At 62.7% G+C, this 21384-nt stretch overlaps 4 protein-coding genes across 5 annotated transcripts in view; 2 read left to right on the top strand and 2 right to left on the bottom strand.

Annotated features, from left to right (window-relative positions):
• Positions 1–7475: 7475 nt before the first annotated feature.
• PPDPF (pancreatic progenitor cell differentiation and proliferation factor) lies at positions 7476–9034 on the top strand. Of its 2 annotated transcripts, XM_081096730.1 has the most exons (5): positions 7476–7604; positions 8083–8163; positions 8297–8374; positions 8474–8570; positions 8648–9034. In XM_081096730.1, exons 2-5 carry the CDS (start codon positions 8109–8111, stop codon positions 8760–8762), a joined length of 345 nt encoding a protein of 114 aa, XP_080952856.1. In that variant the 5' UTR covers positions 7476–7604; positions 8083–8108; the 3' UTR covers positions 8763–9034. The 2 variants fall into 2 exon arrangements, with proteins under 2 accessions (XP_080952856.1, XP_080952857.1); XM_081096731.1 differs by lacking the exon at positions 7476–7604 and having other exon boundaries at positions 7708–8163.
• PTK6 (protein tyrosine kinase 6) lies at positions 8876–16877 on the bottom strand (the record flags this gene model as incomplete). The annotated part of the gene is made up of 8 exons (XM_081097668.1): positions 8876–10626; positions 10832–10985; positions 11893–12074; positions 12905–13066; positions 13908–14061; positions 14528–14688; positions 14983–15104; positions 16648–16877. The coding sequence occupies 8 exons, from the start codon at positions 16875–16877 to the stop codon at positions 10439–10441; spliced, it is 1353 nt and encodes a 450-aa protein (XP_080953794.1). The 3' UTR covers positions 8876–10438.
• A 1631-nt stretch (positions 16878–18508) lies between these two features.
• Positions 18509–21384, top strand: part of FNDC11 (fibronectin type III domain containing 11) — a 17209-nt gene continuing 14333 nt past the window's right edge. The window contains exon 1 of the mRNA XM_081098032.1: positions 18509–18737. Coding sequence (XP_080954158.1) covers positions 18735–18737 — 3 coding nt within the window. The 5' untranslated portion in view covers positions 18509–18734. The remainder of the gene's footprint in view (positions 18738–21384) is intronic.
• SRMS (src-related kinase lacking C-terminal regulatory tyrosine and N-terminal myristylation sites) overlaps positions 19479–21384 on the bottom strand; it is a gene marked incomplete at both ends in the record, with an annotated part of 6548 nt that continues 4642 nt past the window's right edge. The window contains 5 exons of the mRNA XM_081097597.1: positions 19479–19672; positions 19816–19972; positions 20069–20250; positions 20724–20882; positions 20972–21113. Coding sequence (XP_080953723.1) covers positions 19479–19672; positions 19816–19972; positions 20069–20250; positions 20724–20882; positions 20972–21113 — 834 coding nt within the window. The remainder of the gene's footprint in view (positions 19673–19815; positions 19973–20068; positions 20251–20723; positions 20883–20971; positions 21114–21384) is intronic.

Raw genomic sequence — 21384 nt, 5'->3', positions numbered from 1 at the left:
CGCCTGCCCCCAGCTGCTCTCTATATTTAATGCATCCCCTCCGGCCTGAAGGTTACTTGGGATCTGGGAGCCACTGGGACTGGCCGAGGTGGGGATGGGCCAGAAAGGGGGCGGGAGGCCAGAGTCCCCAGGACACCCAGTCCAGCTTCCCCTGGAAGACCCCAGCATCAGCACCCTCGTGCCTGCAGCCTCAAAGGGCATTTGTCAGACACCCTCACACAAAGGGCTGAGCCCCACCCTGTCATCCGGCTCCCTGGCAGCTGGCGGCACCAAATTGCCCTGTGGTGCCGGTGCTAGGGCTGGCCGGGCCAGTGGCCTGCTGCTGTCCGGAACAGTAGCCGCTGCTGGTGGAATGCAGTGTCCTCCTGAGGGCCTGCACACTGACCCTGGGGCGGGGTGTCAGGTGGTTTCTTCAAAGGGCCTCCAACTCACACCGGCCCGCCTGCGGCTGGGCTGCCCTGCAGACCCAGGGAACCCGGTGACTCAGCCATCTGGAGATACTCGGCACACGGATTTTGAGGCTAAGTAAGCTAGATACTCCATAATAACACGCCAACCATGCAGGACAGCTCCTACCACCACCCAGCACCAAAGAGCTACTGCACAGCCACTAACCATCAGTGGCGCTTAGCGGCCATAACTAGGGGCTGGTACTGAATAACTGCTAGACACGACACAACCTATACACAGCCACCGCCACTCACCGAGAGCTGTGCAGGGCTGGCTGAGCACCCACGGACCAAGGGCCCGCGGGGCACAAGGAAGCCACGCACAGTGCCAAGGCCGCAGAGCCAGGAGGGCAGAGTGTGCCGTGTGCTCAGAAGGCCTGAGCCAGAGCTCAGCCAGGCCCCGCCGAGCTGCCCGCCCTCACACTCCCTTCTCTCACATAGCAGCCTCTGGTCCCCTATGGTGACCCTGTAGCAGCCAGCAGTTGAGGACTTTAGCCAGCCAGGCTGGTGCAGCCTCACAGCATACTTTCAGGGGCCGGAGGAAGGGGTACAGGCCCCGCCCCCTCCCTTGGCCCCTAGGCCCAGCCAATGCGAAGTTTGGGAGACACAGGCACCCCCTCTTTGGCTGGCTGGGGTTTCAAGCCTGGGAAAGAAGATCCTGCTAAAATTAACGGTTCTCAAGCTGTCAGGCCTGGAAATAAACACGTCTCCCATTGGCTGCCGGTGATGTCACTGCCGCTAACAATAACCTGCGGATGCAGAAGGCAGCCCCTGGGCCTGGGCCGTCCTGTGGGGCTGGGACAGCAGGGGGGCTGCCACTCAGATGGCTGTCACTAGGCTGAGACTGGGCAGGGCAGGGGCAGGGCTGAGCTTAACTCTGGCCTCGGGTGTCTCAGAATGACCTCAAGCCCTGGCCTTGGGTCATAGGCTGCCCTCTGTCCCCAGGACATCAGTGTGCACCCTCCTGTGCAGAGTCAGTCAGTCTCCCAGACTACCTGCAGCAGGACCCTTGGGGACAAGCCCCCCCCCCCACCCCGTCCTCTGGGCCCAGCACCCAGGAAACTGAGCTGTCTGTAAGGTGCGAATTAAGTGGTCTCCATGGTACAGAAAAGCAAGGTCATGGCCCCTAAATTAGAGGAGGGGAAGGCAGGGGGCAGGGACAGGGATGAGGGAACAGGCTAGCCATATGCACACCAGCTAGACCCCACGCAAGCCAAGGGCCCCACAAGCCAGCCAAGTGAAACAGGAGGAGGGGTGATTTACTGGACAATCTAGGCCCCCAAACACTCCACCCTCCCACTCTCTGGGTCTGGGAGGGCACCAGGCCAGCCTGAATCTGCCAGGGAAGCCCACACCCTCAGGAGGAGGAGGGAAGCCTGGCCTGCCCCCTTCCTTCCCAGGGGCACTTGGGCCATAGGAGCTATCTGGGTCCCCTGTGCCTGCAGCGCAGTGAAGGAGGGAGCCGTTGCCATAGTGAAGGCGCAGGCAGCTCCACAGGCTCCTCTCTCCCCTGCCCAAGGCCTTCACTCCCCAGGAGCCAGGGTGGCACGTGTGTGCAGCAGGCACTCACACTAGAGCTTGGCCTCTGCCCTGCACAAGCCCAGTGCCCACCTGCTCCAGGGGCGGGGGTCTGGCGGCCATAGAATAGAGTAGCAGGGGCCCCACACACCATCCTACCCACACAGGCTGGGGGCAGAGAAGGGGCAGCCCGGGAGCTGCAGGCCCGGGGGCCCTCCTTCCCGTTGGGTCCAGGTTCCCTTGGGGGCTGACCAAAAGCAGAGCTGCTCTCCTGGGACCTGCGCTGAGCGAAGGAGGGGCACAGAGCTCAGCCAGCCCCCAGAGGCTCAAGGGGGACATCTCTGGGCAGAATTGCCTTGGGGAACCTGAAGCTCATTAGCAGCTTAGAGCCTGTTCTCACCTCCTGCCTCCAGAGCAGGAGAACAGGGGCGGCTCTCAGCCATAAGCAGGCCCGGGAAGCAGGCAGCAGCTCCTTTGGCAGGTGGCGGAGCCCCGGAGCCTCCCTGCCCAGGAAAGGCTCTCCCCACACCGGCAAGACCCAGGAGGCTGGACGTGGTGCGGGAAGGACGGGGTCCTGACGGAGACCTGGCCCTGGAACCCTGAACTGCGCATTGTGGTTAGTTTTGTCATGAGAATTTTATCTCAGTAAAAAGACTTGGGTATTACAACTTTCCATGTTCTTCTGTTTTAGAAATGCCTTAGTTATTGTTGTCCGTTGTCCTTCTTTCCATACCGGTTTTAGGGTCTGCTTGTCTGTATCTTCAAGATTCTTGCTGGATTCTCACTGGAATTGCATGAAATCTAGACATCAATTTGGAGTGAATAAGTGATTTTTCTCCATTTACTTAGGCATTTATTTATTTATTTATGAGAGAGAGAGAGAGAGAGAGAGAGAGAGAGAGAGAGAGAGAGATTTGTCATTCCACTTCTGCCTGTATTCATTGGTTGATTCCCATCTGTGCCTGACCTGGGGATGGAACCCCCAACCTTGGTGCATCGGGACGCTCTGACCCGGCGAGCCACCCAGCCAGGCCTGGGCCGTCTTTGGTTTCTTTCGTCAGCACTTCCTTTTTAGCGCCCAAGTTCTGCACAGGTTTGATTAGGTGTTTCATGGGAAGAGAGTTGCCTACGAATGGTGTTTGTAAATTTTTTTAAATTTCTGCAGCTACTTGTATGTGTAAATTGCTAGTATGTAGAAGTTGGAGTGGTTTTTGTGTATTGATTTTTCATCTTGCGGTCATCCTTCAATTAGCTTTTTGTAGATTCTGTGATGCCAGATCATGATGTAGCCCATGAACAGGGACGCCCGGGCCTCACTGGGTCCTGGGGGAGGACTAGCCTTTCGACGCCAGGGCGGCGGCCGCTGGCTGAAGGCCTCACAGCTCTGACTGGGCAGCAGCCGCACTTTCCACTCCTCTTTGCTGAGGTTTCGCCAGGCTCCCTCCATCGCTCACATGGGTGTTTCTACAGCAGCTGCTGCAGGCCTGTCCGAGCGCCCCGCACCCGGGCCAGCTCGCCTCACAGCCAGCGAGTGCGTCCCCCGGTCCAGGTGCTCCTGGTGTTTGATGCTGAGTAATTTTGCATTTTATCCTGCAGTTTAGCATTTTTGATGAATAAACACTTGTCGGTTGGTTGTGTGCCTTGGGTTGAATTCCAGAGCCCAGCAGGGTTGCTGCTCAGTGTTTCCTGGGATCAAACACTTGCCCATGGGGAGTGCGCTGACCTCCTTGGTCCTTCATGCTGAAAACCTGTAATGCCTTCTGTACAGGTGAGTGGGCCGCCCTCACCAAATGCCCCTCCAGAAAGCCTGCTGCCGCTGTGCTCCGCAGCTGAGGGCAGAGACACCATCCTGGTCCTGGAAAGTTTGCTTCCCCAACAAGTAAACCGATGGCGCTATTTCCAGTAGTAAGACGTGCTGTAAACAACGACCGCATCTAACTTTCACTGTGCACCTACTAAGCGCTAGGCACCAGTCCAAGCATGCACATGGAGCATCTTAACCTCAAAATAGCCCTGTGAGTCCTGCACTCCCCACCTCTCAGAGCAGGCAAATGCAGGACAGCTGTTGCGCTGCCCCCCAGCACATCATCTGGCCACACCAGTGCCTCCCACGTAGTAGGCGTTTATTAACTCTAGAGGCCAATGCACCAAATTTGTGCAAGAGCAGGTCTTCCTCACCCCCCCCTCACCGCCCCCCCCACCCACCCACCCCCCCCCCCGTCCCGCCATGCCGGCACCGGCTCCCCTCTGGCACCCAGGACCCGGGCTTACCTCGAAGCCCCCTGCCACACACACACACACACACACACACACCCTCGCTTTGTCCTGAAGGACCTCAGGTCTAATTAGCATATTATGCTTTCATTATTATGGATTACTCTGTAGTGGCAATTTCTTCTGCAAATGGTGACATTACCTACAGTGGCTCCAGCTGTGCTTAAGAGCTGGGCAGTGGCTGCCACCGGGCGAGGGGTGTTCTGACCCCGCAGGCAAGGGGCGAGGCCGCCAGGCTCCAGGGCTTTGGCAAAGCTCTCACCTAGCCCCCAAATACCAGCAATCAGAGTAGCAGTACAGGTAACTAACGATACAGGTAACAGAACAGCCACAGCTCCCAGGACCACAGCTGCTGAGAGCCTCCACTCAAGGCACCAGCCCCTCCCTCTCCATCCCCTCCTCAGAGAACGCCTGTTAGGAAGGAGCATTATCCCCCTCCTTCCAGGGAGGGAGTGGAGGCTCGGCAGTGGCAGGATGGAACCACACTCCAAGCCCACCAGAGTTCCTCCAGGTCGGAAGCCCCGGCCCTCCACGGCAGCTCTGCCTGGGGTGGAGCTGTTGTTTCTTGAAGTCCAGAAGAGGGGTGTCAAGACCCCAACTGCCCGTCTCTTCTATCCTCCCAAACCCACCACAATTGCCCAGGCTGAACCAGCCCAGGGAGCCGAGGGAGACACAGCCTGGGTCCCACCTGAGCGGCGGATGCTGGGTGCAGCTTCCTCAGGTGGCCCAGGGCCCAGCACTGTTTGTCAGCCCCAGGAAGGCAGTGCTGCCGCGGCCCAGGGCAGGCACACCCAGGCCCTCTCCCGGGAGCCTCTGGGACATCTCACCCTCTGCTTCCCCCCCAGAGGCAGGACCTGGCTTCAGCCTCCCACCCCCACAGCCCAGTGCACCAGGACTCCCTGCGGGCCCCAGGCCTGTGCACCTCCCTGCTCTGGCGCTGCACCTTCTCAGCCTCCAGGGGCTGCGCCTGGAGAGGGCAGAATTCCTGCTTACCCACCTCTGCGCACCCAGGCCTTGCACTGCCTGGCACACAGTAGGTTCTTCCATAAGCTCTGGATGATCAGATAGATGTGTATCAGCCCAAAAACCACAGCAGTGTCCTGGCCGGTTTGGCTCAGTGGATAGAACGTCAGTCCGCTGACTGAAGCGTCCCGGGTTCGATTGTGATCAAGGGCCTGTACCTCGGTTGCAGGCTCGATCCCTGGCCCTGGTCAGAAGGCAACCAATTAATGTGTCTCTCTTACATCTATGTTTCTTTCTCTTGCTCTGTCTCTCCCCCTCCCTTCCACTTTCTCTAAAAAAAAAATCAATGTAAAAATATCCTCAGGTGATGATTAATTAAACAAACAAACAACAAAACACAGCAGCAAGGCCAGAACCAGCCTCCAGCCCCAAACAAGAGCTGCAGAAGCCCTGGTGGCCCTCCTGCCCTCTGGGGCCCTATGGGGGCAGATGCATAGGCATCGGCAAGTTTGGCCCCTCCCAGGACAGACAGGGACCTGCACCAGAGCAGAGGCCAGAGGGAAGAGGCTGCTCCCCACCGCGGGCAGCTCTCTGAGGCCCGAGGAGCAGAGCTGCTGGCCAGGCCAGCACGGACTACTGGGGCATGGCTTTGGTGCATTCAACCACGACTGGGCTCAGGATTTGATGAGTGGGAGGGGGAAGGAGAAGATGTCCTTTAAAACTGGCCGGGATGTGACTATGGGTCTCGATCCAGAGGCACTGAGAATCAATGATGAGAGAAGGTGTCGGCTGTGAAGTGGGGTTTGGGGTTGCAGTGCTCTGTGGGCAACCTGGTGGGTGCCATGTGCCTCTCCTGCGGGGTCATGTGTCTCAGTCCATACATGCCATCCAGCTCACCTCCTGCAGGAAGCATGGCAATCTTGGGAGCTCGTGGAAGACCCAGCTGGACAAGTGGCTGGGAGAGTCCCTGGGACTGTCCCTTTCCCAGTGGACCAGCAGAAGCCCATTTAGTGGGGACCCCAGGAGAGATGGAAGAGGTGGAGAAGGATGAGAATTGCCTGGGACAGGCAACTGCACCTCCTCCCAGGGTCCCCCAGGCCACACTGCTGCCCAAACCAGGTATCAGTCACAAGGTCGGCAACCTCCATCCCCACCCAGCCTGGAAAAGCCTCTGTGTCCAGGGATGGCCAGGCCCCTCCCCTCTCAGGGTTCTGGTTTCCTCCCTGCTGCACTGGAAGTTGAAATGCTGGAGGGGTCCTGAGGGTGATGCAGATGTGGAGAGCCTGGCAGAAGGGGTGTGGCGTCTTCCAGCAGCATCCTCCTGAAGCCCCCACAGACCTGAGAGCCTCCCAACCACCGGGGAAGAAAACTGTGCAGCCAGCCAGGGCCCAGCTACAGAGCCAAATGTCCAGAGCTGCTGACTGCCCCTCCCTGCAGAGGAAGGTTGGGGCATGGGTCTGTGTGAGGAGGTCGAGGGCAGTCTTCCATATCAGAAAGGAAGTCCTTCTGATTTACAAGCCCCAGGCACCTTGGGGAAATATTCTGGGGTCACCCAAAACAGGGGACCACTGCCTCCAGCTACTGGAGAAATCCCCAAAGAGCGAGTCTTCACCCCAGCCACTCAAATAAACGCCCCTGCTGCCAGTGCCCTGCCCTGGATGCCACCCGGGCCTCACAAGCAGCCTAGAGGCCGGCTGGAGCTGGGAACTGGGATGTGGGTGGCAGAGCTGCGAAGGGGATATAGGAGGGTTTCACCAGCCCTGAAGCTTTGAAGGGCCATGTCCGGAGGGCTCAGGGCGCACAGCATCCCCTGGGTACCACCAGCTCCCGCAGCTGGGGGCAGAGATGCCGCTGGGCCCACTCCTGTGCCAGGTGAGAGAGTCCTGAGCGGAGAAGGCCGAGGACAGGGACACTGCGGAGGCTGGGCCTGCGGGCTCGGTCCAGGGCTGTGCACCGCAACACAACCGATCGGGGAGTGCAGGGGCCACGGTCCAGGGCCCCCGCCGGCTCCACGGGGCGGACAGGGCGAGACAGCCGGACCGGCAGGGGTCCGAGAGGGTGGCCGGGGCCGGAAGAGGGGACAGGCCCTGCTCCAGGACAGGGGAGAGGGTCAGTGAACCACGCTTCCCAGGCGCCCGAGGTCTGAGGAACTCCGCGGGGCTGGACTTCCGCCGGGGCCAACCCTGGAGAGCAGGTCGGGGGGCGCGGTCTGGGCGCCCCGCCCCGTGACGTAAGCGCGCAGCCGTATATAAGCGTGCGCGTCCGCGTGTGCGCAGCTCCGCGCGTCTCGGTCGTGGAGTGGCCTCCCGCGGTCTCCTCTGCAAATGGGCTCCCCGGCCTAGCGCCCCCGTTCCCGCCCCCGTGATCGCGCGCCGAGGTCCGCGAGGGGTCGCCGCCAAGGTGAGGGCGGCGGGGGCGGCCCCGTGCGTGACGCTGGCCGGACGGGTCGACAGAAGGAAGCGAGGACGCACCGGGAGCGGGCGGAGCGGGAGGCGCGGGGCTGGGGGACGCGGCGCTGGAGGCGCCAAGGGCGGGGCCGAGGGCTTCCGTGGGGCGGGAACGGGCCCCTGGGCCGGGGAGGCGGGTGGGTTCGGTATCCCCGGGGGCAGCCAGGCGGGTTCCCGGAGGCGCAGGTGGTGCCCCACGCACAAAGCGCCTTTGTTCCGCGCGCGCGGCCGGTTCGGGCTGGTTAGAGCTGCTGGCGCCCGGCGTGGAGAAGGCGGTCCGCCACCCGGGCGTTCCGGAGCCACATCTAGGCTCGAGAAACCGGCGCCGCTTCCCCTCCCGGGAGCCCACGGAGCGGACCCGGGAGCCCGGGTGGGAAGCCCTTCCCCAGGATCATTTGGTTACCAAAGGGGCCCCGAACCCCCGTGCGCAGGTTTCCACCGGTGCACAAGCAAGAGCATGGCCGCCATCCCCTCCAGCGGCTCCCTCGTGGCCACCCACGACTACTACCGGCGTAAGTCAGCCCCTCGCCCACGGCCCCCAGGTCTGACTGCCCCTCCTCCCCCCCGCCCAGCTCTAGTCCTTGGAGAAGCCCAGGCTGCCTGGGGAATGGCTGCAGGCTGAAGCTGACCTCCTCTCCTCTCCAGGCCGCCTGGGTTCCACTTCCAGTAACAGCTCCTGTGGAAGTGCCGAGTACCCTGGGGAAGCCATCCCCCACCCTCCGGGTGAGTGCAGCAGGCCCACTTCCCTTCTGTGGCGGGAACCATCTGGAGGGGGTCCCAGGAGTGGGCAGCAGCACTGTGACCCCACTGTATTGCTCTCAGGTCTCCCCAAAGCCGACCCGGGTCACTGGTGGGCAAGCTTCTTTTTTGGGAAGTCCACTCTCCCATTCATGGCCACAGTGTTGGAGTCCCCAGAGCAGTGAGTGCACCTTCTTGGGGCCAGCGGGGGAGGTGTGGCAGCTGGGAGCAGCCTCTGACCACACGCTCTCCCCCCAGCTCGGAATCTCCCCAGGCCTCCAGCAGCATGACCACCTGTGACCTGGCTCGGGAAGCCACAAGGAAGCAGCCGGGCGGCCAGCCTGGCAAAGTCCACGCTGGGCCCCCATCCTGAGTGGCCGCCACCAGCCACCAGACTTCCAGAGGCGCTAGGCTCTTTGAGCCCCTCCCCCCCTCCATCCCCTTCCCTCACACCCCACCTGGCGTAGACTAGGCCGGCTGCAGCAAACAGAAGCAGTTGGGTTCTTTTATATCAAAACAGCAACACACCAAAAAGGAAGTTGAGAGAGCCCCACTCTTTACTACCCAAGCCACACGCAAGCCTGCCTAACACCCCATAGCCATGTGCCTTGCACCAAATGGAAAATAAATGAGAAGCAGCCAGCATCCCTGATGGTGTTCCTAGCTGTGTGTCCAGGCAGTGGGAGAAGTCACTCAGCCTCCTCACTTCCTGGTGGAGGTGGGGAGCTGGCCCTGCCCCAGGGACTCCTTGCTGGGGGGCTACCTCAGGCCTAGCCGATCCCCCACCCCTAGTGAGCTGCTGTGATGAGTGTGGAGCCTTGTGCCTGAGAGGTGGGCACCTGGGAGAGTGGGTGGTCCGTGATCTGTGTAACCCTGAGGTCATGTCTACTAGGTCACTCAGCCCCTGCCCCTTGGCCTCTGGGAGGCTATGGGTTTTGGAGCTGTCAGCTAGAGGGACCTGGTGCCCCTTGAAAGACATGAGGCCCCTCAATACCAGGGAGGGACGGGTAGGGACAGGCAAAGGTTGTCCCTACCAACTGGTATGGAACAAGCACTGAGCCACACTGTCTGCCAGGTGACTTCCCATAAGTGCCACCGCTAGCTCCTGTAGGACACTGAGCAGGGCCCTCCCAGCCCAGGAGGGGTCGGGCCATGGCCCAGGCACTTACAGCTAAGGGCGGGGGAGGGGGGTGTTCTCACCACAGGCAGCCCAGCTTTGGGCGAAGTCCAGCTCAGGGAGCTGGAAAGGGTGGTTGTGCAATCTGTCTGCCTGCCTGGTGTCCACAGGTCTCCAGTGGCCAACAGAATGACCCACATCTGTTGGCCAGGAGAGGGCAGCTTAGTGGGTGGGGGCATGGTGTGAGGTGGGACTCAGCTGGCCTCTGAGGGAGCCCTCCTCTCCCGCCCCCTCCCCTCCCACCCTGTGCTATAGATAGCTGCATGAGTCTATTCCAAGGCCACTGGGGGGGCTTACCCAGGCTCTCCTGTGGTCCCAAAGCTGGATGGGCAAGTGCCCCACCCCATCTTTCTGGCCATAGTGTCCAGACCAGGCCCCAGAGCCTTCGGAGGCAGCTCCTGAGAACAGTGGCAGGGAGACGGGCAGCCACCTGGTCCTGGGATGGTAGGTGGCAGCGTCCAACCACCAGCAGAGCCTGTTTGAGTGCTGGGGTGTCTTCCCAGCCTCGGGTCGGGGCAGGCAGGGGCCAGATGGCAAAAGGAGGGCACAGCCAGGACCCAGGTTTCCACCATGTACTGGCTGGAGGGCCAAGCACTGGTCCTGACGGCTGGTGGACTGGTCAGTGCCAGGCACAGCTCCGCTCCCCACTCCTGCACGGCTCCACATCGAGGCAGGTGGGAGGGCCTGGCATGTTTCTGGTGCTGGTGTCTCAGAAGAGGAAGTCTCGGCTCCAGGCCGCAGAGCATCTCTGCCCAGGGCAGGGAGCCCTGGTGGCTGGCGCAGCTTCCTGCCCCGAGTATACAGTCTGGATCTGGGCGCTGTCGTGCCTTTGCCCCCTCCAGGCAGGGGGTGGGGAGGACCACACTCGGCACTCAGATTGGGTTCTCGTAGCTGGTGAAGCTGCAGAGCTGCTCCCGCAGGGCTCGGAAGCAGGGCCTCCGCTCAGGGCTCCGGTGCCAGCACGCGAGCATCAGCCTGTGGGCGCTGGGCGGGCACTCGGGGGGGCAGGGCATGCGGTAGCCAGAGTCCACTCTCATGAAGGCCTCGTGGTTGGACATGCCTGTGGAAGGGGGACAGGGCGGCTGGGAGGCCAGTGCCCACCAGCTACTGTGCCTCCTCAGATGCCTTGGGCCACGCTCTTACCCACGGCACCCCCACACCCATTTCCTAGGCCCTCGCTCTGGACAGCACCCAGGGGCTCAGAATGGTGTCCAGGTAACAGGTCCAAAGTGACGGCCACTTCCCTCACTGCTTGGGCCCAGTACCTGGATAGGGCGTCTGGCCCCTGCTGAAAATCTCATGGAGGAGAACCCCGAAGGACCAGACGTCAGATTTGATGGAGTAGTGCCCTCGGGAGAGCGCCTCTGGGGCGGTCCACTTGTAGGGGATTTTGCGGTCGTGGGAAAGATAGATGTCCTCCTGCAATGACAGACAAGCTGGGGGAGGCAGGGGCTGCCTGCACCTCCAGAGCAGGGACAGGCATGGGAGCCGGTGGCTGGTGAGCAGGGCTGTGGCTGCCTGCCTGTAGCGTGAGCAGTTGGGACACAGGCCATCACAGCCACCACTAGAGGGGGATGCGGCCCACCTTGGGGACAGGCTGACCCAGGGCTTGTGGGCAGAGAAGACAGACGGGCGGCAGAGCCCAGACATGGGGCCGCGTGACCCAGCAGCACGGTGGCCACTGGCGGAGCCTGCAGATGTGCTCAGGTTCACGCGTTCAGAGATGCCGAGAAAGGCTGACTGGCCACCACTGGACAAACTCAGAAAGGCTGGCAGTCGCAGTCAGCCTGCCTTCTCCATTGACTGTCCCCTGCTGGCCACCGAGTGAGGAGGGAAACGCCTCAATGAGGAAAGGACCACCGAAACAGCAGCTCCTGAGCAGCCCACGCAAGGAGCAAAGGCATGAACTGGCACTGGCAGGTGTGGCTCTCGACCGAGGGACCACGAGGCCCATTGCATGATTCTGACCCTTGTGTCTCCCAGTCTCCACAATAAAACTTTCTCTGGGGGTTGGGAGGTGTTCACCCTGCGCTCACGCACCACACGCATCCTCTGCTGCCTGAACCGCAGAAGCTAAGGCAGCATCACGAATAAAGGAGTGAGCAAATGAAGGCTGGGTCCCTGCTTCTCCCGCTCAGCAGAGACTGGCTCCTGTGGTTCCTGGACTGGCCAAGTGCCTCACACACCCCCCAGCCCCCTGCCCCAGCTCTGAAAGGCCCTGTGAGCAGCTTCCTGTGTCCCCCTCCCAGAGCCGCAGCCCTCTACTCCTGTCCCCTCAGGGACCACAGAGGATGCCCTGCTCTGCCCCAGGCCCTCCTGGGCCCACCTTGATGAGCCTGGCCAGCCCGAAATCCCCCACTTTGCAAATGTTGTTCTCTCCCACGAGGATGTTCCTGGCAGCCAGGTCCCGGTGGATATAATTCTGCGACTCCAGGTAGCACATGCCTTCGGCCACCTGGGAGGCAATGTCCACCAGCTCCAAGACAGGCAGGGCTTTCTCATCAGACTCTGCAGAGGCAAAGGGGCCGGTCAGTGGTGTCCTCTCTGCCGGCTCTGTTGCAGTGGAGGAGCTGGGCAGAGCACGGGGGCTGATTTAAAATTGGGACAGCAGCCCCCACGCAGCCCTTCCAGAGGCAGTTCTGTTTCGGCCCTAAAGACGTTCATACACATCTATACTTTGCTTCGGGGAACCTGAAGCAGGGCTGTCAGTACACAGGCACCCGCCAGATGGCAAACAGAAAGGCCCTGCAGGCCACTGGCCAAGGGAGGCCGCACACCTGCGGGAGTGCAGCCGTCAGCAGTGCCCTTTCTGAAGAGCCGTCAGACATGGGACAGTGCCCGCAACGCGCCGCCTCTGTGAGCAGCTCGACAGTCAGACTTGGTCAGGAGGACTAATCCCAGGCGCACACATCACATACTGGCCGTCATCCTACACTTCTTCCCGTTTCAACATCTCTGACACGGCCACACCTGCCCCTGTGGCCCTCCGCTCGGCCACAGCCTCCGTCCGGCTGGGTGGTACAGGAGACCCTGGGGCTTGTCAGAGGATAAGACTCAGGTGGCCGTGGCCGCAGGAGTGAGAGGGGCTTTCCTTGTCGTATTTGTCCTTCTCTCTATTCCTCAGACTTCACAATGAACGGACAGCACATTTAGCACACACGTCGCACACATTCCTTACCCAGGAAAGGCCCGGCAATGCGTCAGGAGACCCCGGCGTCCTGGGCATGGTGTGGGCAGTCAGGGTTTTCTTCCTTCAGCGTCCTTCCTGACCCCTCCCCCAGCGAGCATGTGTCACTTTGGCCCCTGAGAGCAGCCCCCAGGCCACCCCCACCACTTACCCCGCAGGAGCTCCAGCAGGCTCCCCTTTGCCATGAGCTCTGTGATGATGTACACGGGGTCCCCCACGGACGCCACCGCATACAGCGCCAGGATGTGCTTGTGCCGAAGCTTCTTCATGGCCTGGATCTCCGACTGGAACGTGTGCTGGTGCAGGAGGTCGTCTGCAAGATGGGCAGGTCGGTGGGTGCAGGCCCAACAACCACCCTCAGTAACTGTGGGTGCTCTCTTGGGCCCAACTCCCAAGGCCAGAGTGCAGGGCAGATGCACTGGTCCCACGGCAGCCCCACACCCCATAGGGGTCTCCATGAGGGTCCGCCACACCCACTCCACTCTGACCACACCCAGGCACCCTCATACCACTTTGGCCCACCCCTGCCCCAGCCACATGAGGAGCTGAAACATGCCCATGTGTTCCCGTGGGCCCTGGGCTGCTGGTTCTTGCCCCTGGTGCCTACCAAGGAGATTGCAGATGGGCCTGTCAGGTTACTAGCAACCGTGGTTTGGTGGCTTTCCATTAACGATAAGAATTTAACAGCCACCCTGGCCAGTGTGGCTCAGTGGTTGGTCATCCTCCCATGCACAGAAAGGTTGGCAGTTCAATTCCCAGTCAGGGCACATGCCCTGTTGTGGGCTCCATCCCTGGTAGGGGGTGTGCAGGAGGCAGCCAATCAATGTTTCTCTCTCCCTCTCCCTTCCTGTCTCTAAAAAGCAATTAAAATCTTTTTCAAAAAGAAATAACAATGTAATTAAAATGGAATAGAAAAAAATTGATTGTGCCCTTTATAATAAGTGCATTTAGGTAAGAACAATTGCAACTGAGAGGAAATGTCACCTCCATGTGGCTGTAGGTGCCACAAGTGGCACAGGCAGGGCAGTGCATGGCTCACGGATGCCAGGCCTGGGCTTGCCTCGGCCCCACCCCCAGTGAGTGAGGCCAGGAGTCCCTGTTGGTGGGACTGGAGGGGGTAGTCAGGCAGAGTCCCCTGGCCTGGGGCCACTCACCTCGGGCAATCACCTTAATGGCCACACGGACCTGGCCTTTCCAGAGCCCCTCGAAGACCTCCCCGAAGTAGCCGGCCCCCAGCTTCCTGCAGAGCGTGAACTCCTCCCGGGGCCGCTCCCAGTCGGCACAGAGGGGCAGGGGCTCCCGCTCGTGCTGCAGGGACAGGCAGGGACACAGCAGGGGGTGCCACCCCGTCACCCAGCCCTTCCAGAAGTCCCTCTGACCCCAGCAGCAGGAGCCCTGGTCAAGGGTCCCAGCATCCAGGGCATGCTGTGCTCTCCAGGGGCTGCCCCTTGCTGTGTCCGGTAAACACCCACCCTCACTGCCTGCCCTGGGCCTGTGACATTGGCCCACTTGCCACTCAGCTAGCAGCTGGGCACATGGCCTTGTCTCAGAGACAAAGGACACAGCAGGGACATCCCTGACCTCTTATGGTCCAGAGGTGAGGGTGACCGGCAAAAGGGGACCATCCTCTGCCCCACCTGCAACTCCAGCTCTGTAGGACCTCAGCCAGAGTCCCCTGGAGTCCCATGCATGACCCTGAGGATCTGTGTCATTGAGGAGAAAGGGCTGCGGTGGGCAGATCCGGAGCGGGGGGCGGAGGGGGCACGGGGCCTACCTTCCAGCAGGGCACAGTCAGCCGCAGGCCTTTGGACAGGCTGTGTGCCTGGTGGTGGCCCACGAGCTGGGCCAGGCTGGGGAAGGACACGGCTTCGCTGAGGTGCAGCCGGCCAGCACACCTCCAGATCCTGTAGTGCCGCACGGCCTGCCTGTCCCGCACTGGAGCGCAGGGCGACGGGCAAAGGAGGGCACATGAGCCGGTGTGAGCACCACTGTCTCAAGAGGAGTGCAGGCCAGGAGGGCACCACACCCAGCCTCCTGCCCTGTGTCCTCCCAACAGTGAAAGGAGAAAATCCAGGCTGGGGCCACAGGACAGCCACCCCCGCAGGGCTTGAGGTCCCCGGGACAGGCCTCGATGTCCTGGACGTCACAGCCAGAGGGAGGGAGAAAGGGTCTGGGGTAAGGAGGCACCAAGCCCGGCACCCTTGCAGAACGGGAGAGGGGCTGTTGTACCTGAGAGGACATAGTCGGCACCCGGCTTCTCGCTGACCCTGATCAGGAAGGCCCCTGGCTCCGTGCCGTCTGCCTGCAGTCGGTGCAAGGCTTCCAAGCGGGAGATGCAGCCGAAGAACCACCTGCAGGGGGGCCAGGAGGCCCAGAGCCCACACTGACTCCATCCTGATCCCTGCCCTCCCACCCTGAGTCCCAGCCCTGTCACCGGGAACCCCAGCTGCTAGCTGATACTGTCTCCACCCTGAGGCTTCTTCTTTGCCCATCACAGAACCCAAATGTCCCAAGTGGCTGGTTCTAGAAAGTCCCTAGTGACCCGGAGGCTGCAGAACAGGCATCTCCCACCACTCTGGCCTGGGCTGTCCCCTGTGTGTGGTCAGATTCACCCTGTCCCAGGGCTGTGCTGTCCATCCCAGGCACCACATGGTTCTGTGATTCTGTGACCACCGTCCGCAACCTGGGCCACAGTCAGGCTGTGTTCCAGCACCAGGGACCTGAGCAGCTGGCTGGGCACAACTGACTGGTCGCACACCCACATTTGCACACTCACCCACACGCTCACCCCATGCCTACACGCCAGCAGCCAGCACCAGGGCATGGCGAGCCCTGGACTCTGGGCTGCAGGGTGGGGCCGGCCATCTCCCAGGTGACCTCTGCTGCCAGCTGCTCTGTCCTTGGCACCCCAACTCCCTCAGTACCATTGGAACTCAGGCCCCTGCACGGAAGACCACTGCCCAGCACAGCCCAGCACGCACACCTCAGAGGACTCCCTGCTCACCCCGCACCACGCTGCCCCCCCCCCCCGCCTCCTCCAGCTGATCCTACCCCGCAGCACACCCGCTGAGAGACCCTGCCTTCTGAAGCCGACCTGCTTCCGGCTGAGCTTGCTCATTGCCAGTCTCCCCTCGGTAGGTGGTCATCCCTACACGTGTTCACTGTGCTGCCCACACACAGCGCGAGCTCAAACAAGGTGGGTGCACAGGCTGGACACCCCCTCCCCGAGCTCCGGGGAACCAGCTCAAGCCTCGTGGATGCGCCCATCGAAGGCTGCCCCTGTGGTTCAAGCATCCTGGGCAGCCTCTCAGGGAAGCTGCCCGCTCCCGGAGCCACCTTGCCATGACGAGGCAGCCGTGAAGGTGCAAGGAGCAGGTGCCCGCAGCCCACACCCGAGCAGGGCATGTCGCAATGACCTTCCTCCCTCCCTAACTAGGTCGCACATCTGGTTTCAGTTGGTTAGAAGGTGAGCAGAACTTGGCTCCCCAAAAGGTCCAGCCCTGCCTTGGGTTCACTGCAGGCCAGCCACCCGGGAGCCCCCTGCGGCCTCTTCTGTCCTCTCTGGGTCCTGGCACCACAAAGTGATTATGTGGGAGCCCAGGGGAGGGGCCCCAGGCCTCGGCTTCCCCCCAGATGCCAGTCGGCAATGCTGTACAGCCATGGAGGGTGGGGTCCAGCCCCGACTTGGGGGCCCAAGGAGACGAAGCCACAAGTCCTTACCCTCCTGGGCCAGCCCTGCACCCCTGCCCCTCCCCCAGCCCAGCCACAGGGCGCCGAGCTCTATTCCCTGGAGGCCCTGCCCTGCTCTGAGCTCTAATGGACTGCAGGGCCCAGGGACGAGGGGTGGGGGTGGGGGAGCAGCTTGGTGGCCCGCAAGGACCAGAGGGCACTCACGGCTCAGACTCCACCGTCTCCCTCTCGGCCAGGTAGTTGTGGGGCACGTAGCCTTCAGCCAGGGCCCCGCCCTCTGCGTCCAGCAGCGTGGCCCACCACCACTCCTCCTCCTTCCGGGCCACGTGGAAGAGGTCGCCTGCCCGGAAGCTTAGCTCCTCGTTTGTCCGGGCCGTGAAGTCCCAGAGGCCCACGTACTGGGGGCCCAGGCGGGCCCGGCCCCGGGACACCATGGTGTCTAACGTGGAAGGACCCAGCCACCTGGCCTCCCCTGCCTGCCGCCCGGCTGCTCTGAACACCGGGGCTGGGAGGTGTGGAAGGGCAGGGCCAATTCTGACAGCCACCCACACGCCCAGCCAATGAGCTGCCCACTTCCCTAAGCACCTGGGCCCAACCCTAGAGGGCCTGGCAGCCCCAACTGTTCCACCTCCTGGGCCAGGTCAGTCTGGGCGCTGCTCTTGCCCACCCTCTGTGGGAAATGTGCCCACCCAGCGACCACGTGGCTGGGCCTGAGCCCCAAGAGAGGGAGGGCGGAGTGACCAGCCAGGGCCCCCTGGGTCCGCCTTAGTGGAGCCTGGACCATGGGGGGTTTTGAAGCTGGGTCAGGGACGGAGACCACGGACAAGGCACTCCCTTCCCTGACCTCAGGGCCGCCTGGAGGAGCTGGTGTGGCTGCCACAGGCAGCCCAGGGTGACGTGGGTCCGGGGTCAGCCTGCTGGCCTGGAGCCTGAGTGACTTCCGGTCTGAGGCGGTGCCAGGATTTGCTGCTACATCAGGAGGCTATGAGGACAAATGAGCGAGAGTCCTGCTTGTTGAAACTCTCCCTTCATCAAGGAGGAGTAATGGCCCCGCTCACCCATCTCGAGGAAAGAACAGGAGGCGTGCTATTTAACAAGGTCATCCATGTGCTGTGCCGGGCAGCCCCGCTCAGCACTGACCAAGCTGTGTGGGAAAGTGGCCGCGGGCGCCCTGGAGGGGGCAGGGCTTAGCGGGAGCAGGACACATGGGGGTGGGCAGCTTAGCGCCTGTTGGGCCCAGGGGGTTCCAAGCCCTCCTCAACTGCTCACCAATACACTCCAGTCCAAGGGGCCTCGAGTTCCTGGTGCGGACGAGCCTGGGGCTCTGGCTGAGTCACACCAGGAAGCTCCAGTTTCGAGACTATGTCCCAGCCCCGCCCAGAGGCTCCGGAGCACAAACCTGTCCAGCACATGGCTGGTGAGACACCCAAGGTGAGCCCCACGCACACCTGCCTCTCTGGCCTGTGACCACGCCTCGCTCATTCCTTCCCTCTGAGGCTGCCTGCCCAGCCCGCCCACACACCCCAATGCCAGGCCGAGAGGGTGAGCCTTTCCTGGTGGCCGGAGCCCCTGCCCAGAGGAGACCTTGCTCCGGCCGAGCCGGAGGAGCTCAGCTCCAGCCCTCGCCTTCTGGGGCCCAGCTCCTCGGCCCAGCCCAGGAAGGAAGGGCCAGCAGCCGCTGCCCAAACCCTCCTGCCCCCACTCCCACCAGGGCTGGGGCGGCCTACCCGGGGGTCTGAGGCTCTGGGGACTCCTGCCCTCCCACTCAACCCTGATCCAAAGCCAGATGCACCTGAGCCTGATGTGTCTGGTTCCTACCCCATCCCTGTGCTGCCCCCGCCGCTCGCCCCCAACCCAGCCCCAGCAGCCTCTGCTCTCTGAGCAGCCCTGGGGGGTCGCTTATCTGCACCCGAGGGGCTTGCCTGCCTCTGTCTCTTCTGTCCCACAAGCCTCTGGGGTATAGCTGCCAGTGTGGGGCTCCCAGGGGGGTGGGGGGTGGGGACCCTGAAGGCAGACCCCACCCACCCGCTCCTCCTGCTCCTCCATTCGTTCATCCATTCGCTCCAGAGCTGGGCAGGTGAGGCACCTCCTCACTCGGCGATGTCAGCTGGTGGCTTGGAATCAGCGCTGGGAGCTGCCTTGCTCTGGAGACGCTGCTCCCCTTCCGGGAGAGCTGCCCGCAGCTGCCTGCCTCCCACAGCCGCCTCCACGTGGCCTGACTGCACAACCAGGTCGCGCTGGACTCTACGCCACAGAGGCAGGCGAGTCACCCGCCCCCCAGACGGCTTCCCATGGTAAGACCAGCCCCAGCCGCCCTCAGCTCCAGCCCAGGGAGATGGAAAGGGCTGTTCTCGCAGCTCCTGCAGGGCGTCAGGGGATCGTCTGCCTCTGGCTGCCCGGGATGGGGGCTGGGACACAGGGGCCAGCTCTCCTCCATCATGACGCACCAGCCCTGCTCTGGCTGGGGCTGAGGCCTGTGGTGACGCACGTCTGTGCCGCTGATTTAGTGCGCGCATGTTTATTGAGGGCTGCCTCCCTGCACACACAGGGGCTGCACACAGGCAGAGGCGTGCGTGTGCAGGCGGTGCTGCATCCCACGTGCCCAGAGCCTGGGGCCGGCCCGGGAGCCCCGCACCAGCCCCTTCAACAAGGCCCTGGCGGAAGTCTGGGGAAAATTGGGAAGCCCCACCTGCTGCTCTTGACCCTGGGAGGGGGTCCCAGGCGGGAGGGACCTCAGCCGGCTCAGAGCTTCTCCCCCAGTCACCCTGAGGGGGAGTAAACCCAGCTCGACAGGCCTTCTCTCGGGGTCCTGCCCAAGCCAGGGACGTGGCCATGCCGGGCAGAGGACGCCAGCCCCTCTGCTCTCCAAGTGCATGTTTTTGTATGTTGGCCTGTGTGTGCACACCTGTGTGTGCCAGCACTGAGGCCCACGGCCAGGGGCTCTGAGGGCTGTAGGTCCGCACCCTGTATGAGCTGAGGCAAACATTGTCCTGAAGAGAGGCCCAGGGAGCAGCCCAGCCCCGGCAGCGCCCAGGTCATGTGAGGGTGGGGTGGAGGCGCCTGTGGATGGTGCCCAGCGTCGCCTGCAGCATGGCAAAGGCCGGCCGCTCCTCCGGGCTGCCTTTCCAGCACGCCAGCATGAGCACGTAGGCCTCGGCGGGGCAGGCGGCCGGGCGCGGAAGCCGGTACCCTCTCTCGATCTGCTGCAGCGTCTCGTGGTTGCTCATTCCTGGGGAGGAGGAGTCACCGTGGATCCCGCCCCCAGCCTTCACCAGACCCTGTTCCATGGGCAGCCTCGTGGCCATGTGCCCCTGCTGAGGGGAGCAACCCGCAGGGCAGGGTGCGCCCTCCTTCGGCTGCCTGGAGGCTCACCTTCGTAGGGACACTGGCCGTAAGAGAACACTTCATAGAGCAGCACCCCGAAGGACCAGACGTCCGACTTTGGGGAGTACACGCGGTAGTGGGCGGCCTCGGGCGCTGTCCACTTGACGGGGATCTTGGAGCCGCTGCTTGGGGAGTAGATGTCATCCTGGTGAGGGGACGCCGTGGTGAGGTGGGTGAGGTGGCGCCCTCCGCTCCCCTGGCTCCACCGCCTGCGGGGCCGGCAGCCCCAGCCCGCACTGACCTTGAGCAGCCGGGCCAGGCCGAAGTCGGCCACTTTGCAGGCCAGGTCGTCGTCCACAAGCACATTCCTGGCGGCCAGGTCTCGATGCACGATGCGCCGTTCCTCCAGGTAGCGCATGCCCTCGGCCACCTGGCAGGCAAAGCCCAGCAGGGCTGGAGGGTTCAGGGCACGGCCTTCGGGGCCTGCAGGGGCAGCCGACACTCAGGCCACTGCCCTCTGTGCCTCAGTTTCCTCATCTGAGAGGGGTGGGCCTGCGCGGCTGCAGTGACCATGCAGGGCAAGCTGTTCCTTGGCAACCAGCCTGAGTCCCCAACAGAGACAGAGAAGGACCAAAGTGGGGAGGGGCGCTGGACGGGGTCCATCCTGACCTTGTTCAGGGGCCGGTGACAAAGATGGACCACTCCCCACCTGCACTCTGCCCAGCCTGGAACTCAATGCCCTGACTTTCTCTCCACTAGGCCCAGGCTGGCTCAGGCCAAGGGCCCTGAGCTCACTGTTGGCCCCAGCCCCCCACAGCCCTCTGGGTCTTGGAAAATCCAGCCACCAACAAGGCCTGGAGCCTTTCAAAGGCCTGTGCCAGAAGGCAGCAGGGGTCGCTGTCCTGGCCCGAAGGTCGTGCTGCCCACAGACAGGCGGCCAGTAGGGGTGCACTCACTGCCCAGGAAGGCCTGCAGGTTGCCCTTGCGCATGAGCTCGGTGACGATGTACACGGGCTCGCCAGTGGAGCACACGGCGTGCAGCTGGATGAGCCGCGCGTGCCGCAGGCTTTTCAGGGTCTGGATCTCTTGGGCGAGGTCAGCAAGTTTCATGTTGGCTGCTGGAGAGGGTGCAGCTCCAGGGCCCGTCCACATCACCCGTGGCTGCCCCGGGCTCCGGGGTCAGGGGTGGCAGGGCCTCACCCACCTGGTTTGATGACCTTGACGGCCACGGGCACGGAGCCAAGCCACAGGCCTTCCCACACCTCCCCGAAGTAGCCTTTGCCCAGCTTCCTCCGAAGGGTGAACTCGGAGCGCGGCCGCTCCCACTCATCCTGCTCCGGGGGCGTCTGTGGGGGTGAGGGGCATTCCGGGCTCTGTGTGTGGCCCTGTCAGAGCCGCAGCTTCTCCAGGGACCAGGCCTCCCCCCAGCACGTGCTCAATGCTGGCTCTGGGTGGAGCAAGGGGTGCCAGGTGCTGGCCTCCCCGAGGCTGGGCCCCATTTGCTGAAGAAGGACCACTGTCCACAAACACTCATCACTGCCCCTCAGGCTATCATTCAGGGGCCAGAGGAACCAGGGCGCTGCCCAGCCCCTCGGCAAACGGCCGCGCTGGGCCCGT

The sequence above is a fragment of the Myotis nattereri genome, assembly GCF_964212035.1.
Source record: "Myotis nattereri genome assembly, chromosome: 8".
NCBI classification, from domain to species: Eukaryota; Metazoa; Chordata; class Mammalia; order Chiroptera; family Vespertilionidae; genus Myotis; species Myotis nattereri.
Note: the sequence above shows the minus strand (reverse complement) of the source record. Positions and strands in the feature narration are given on the sequence as shown.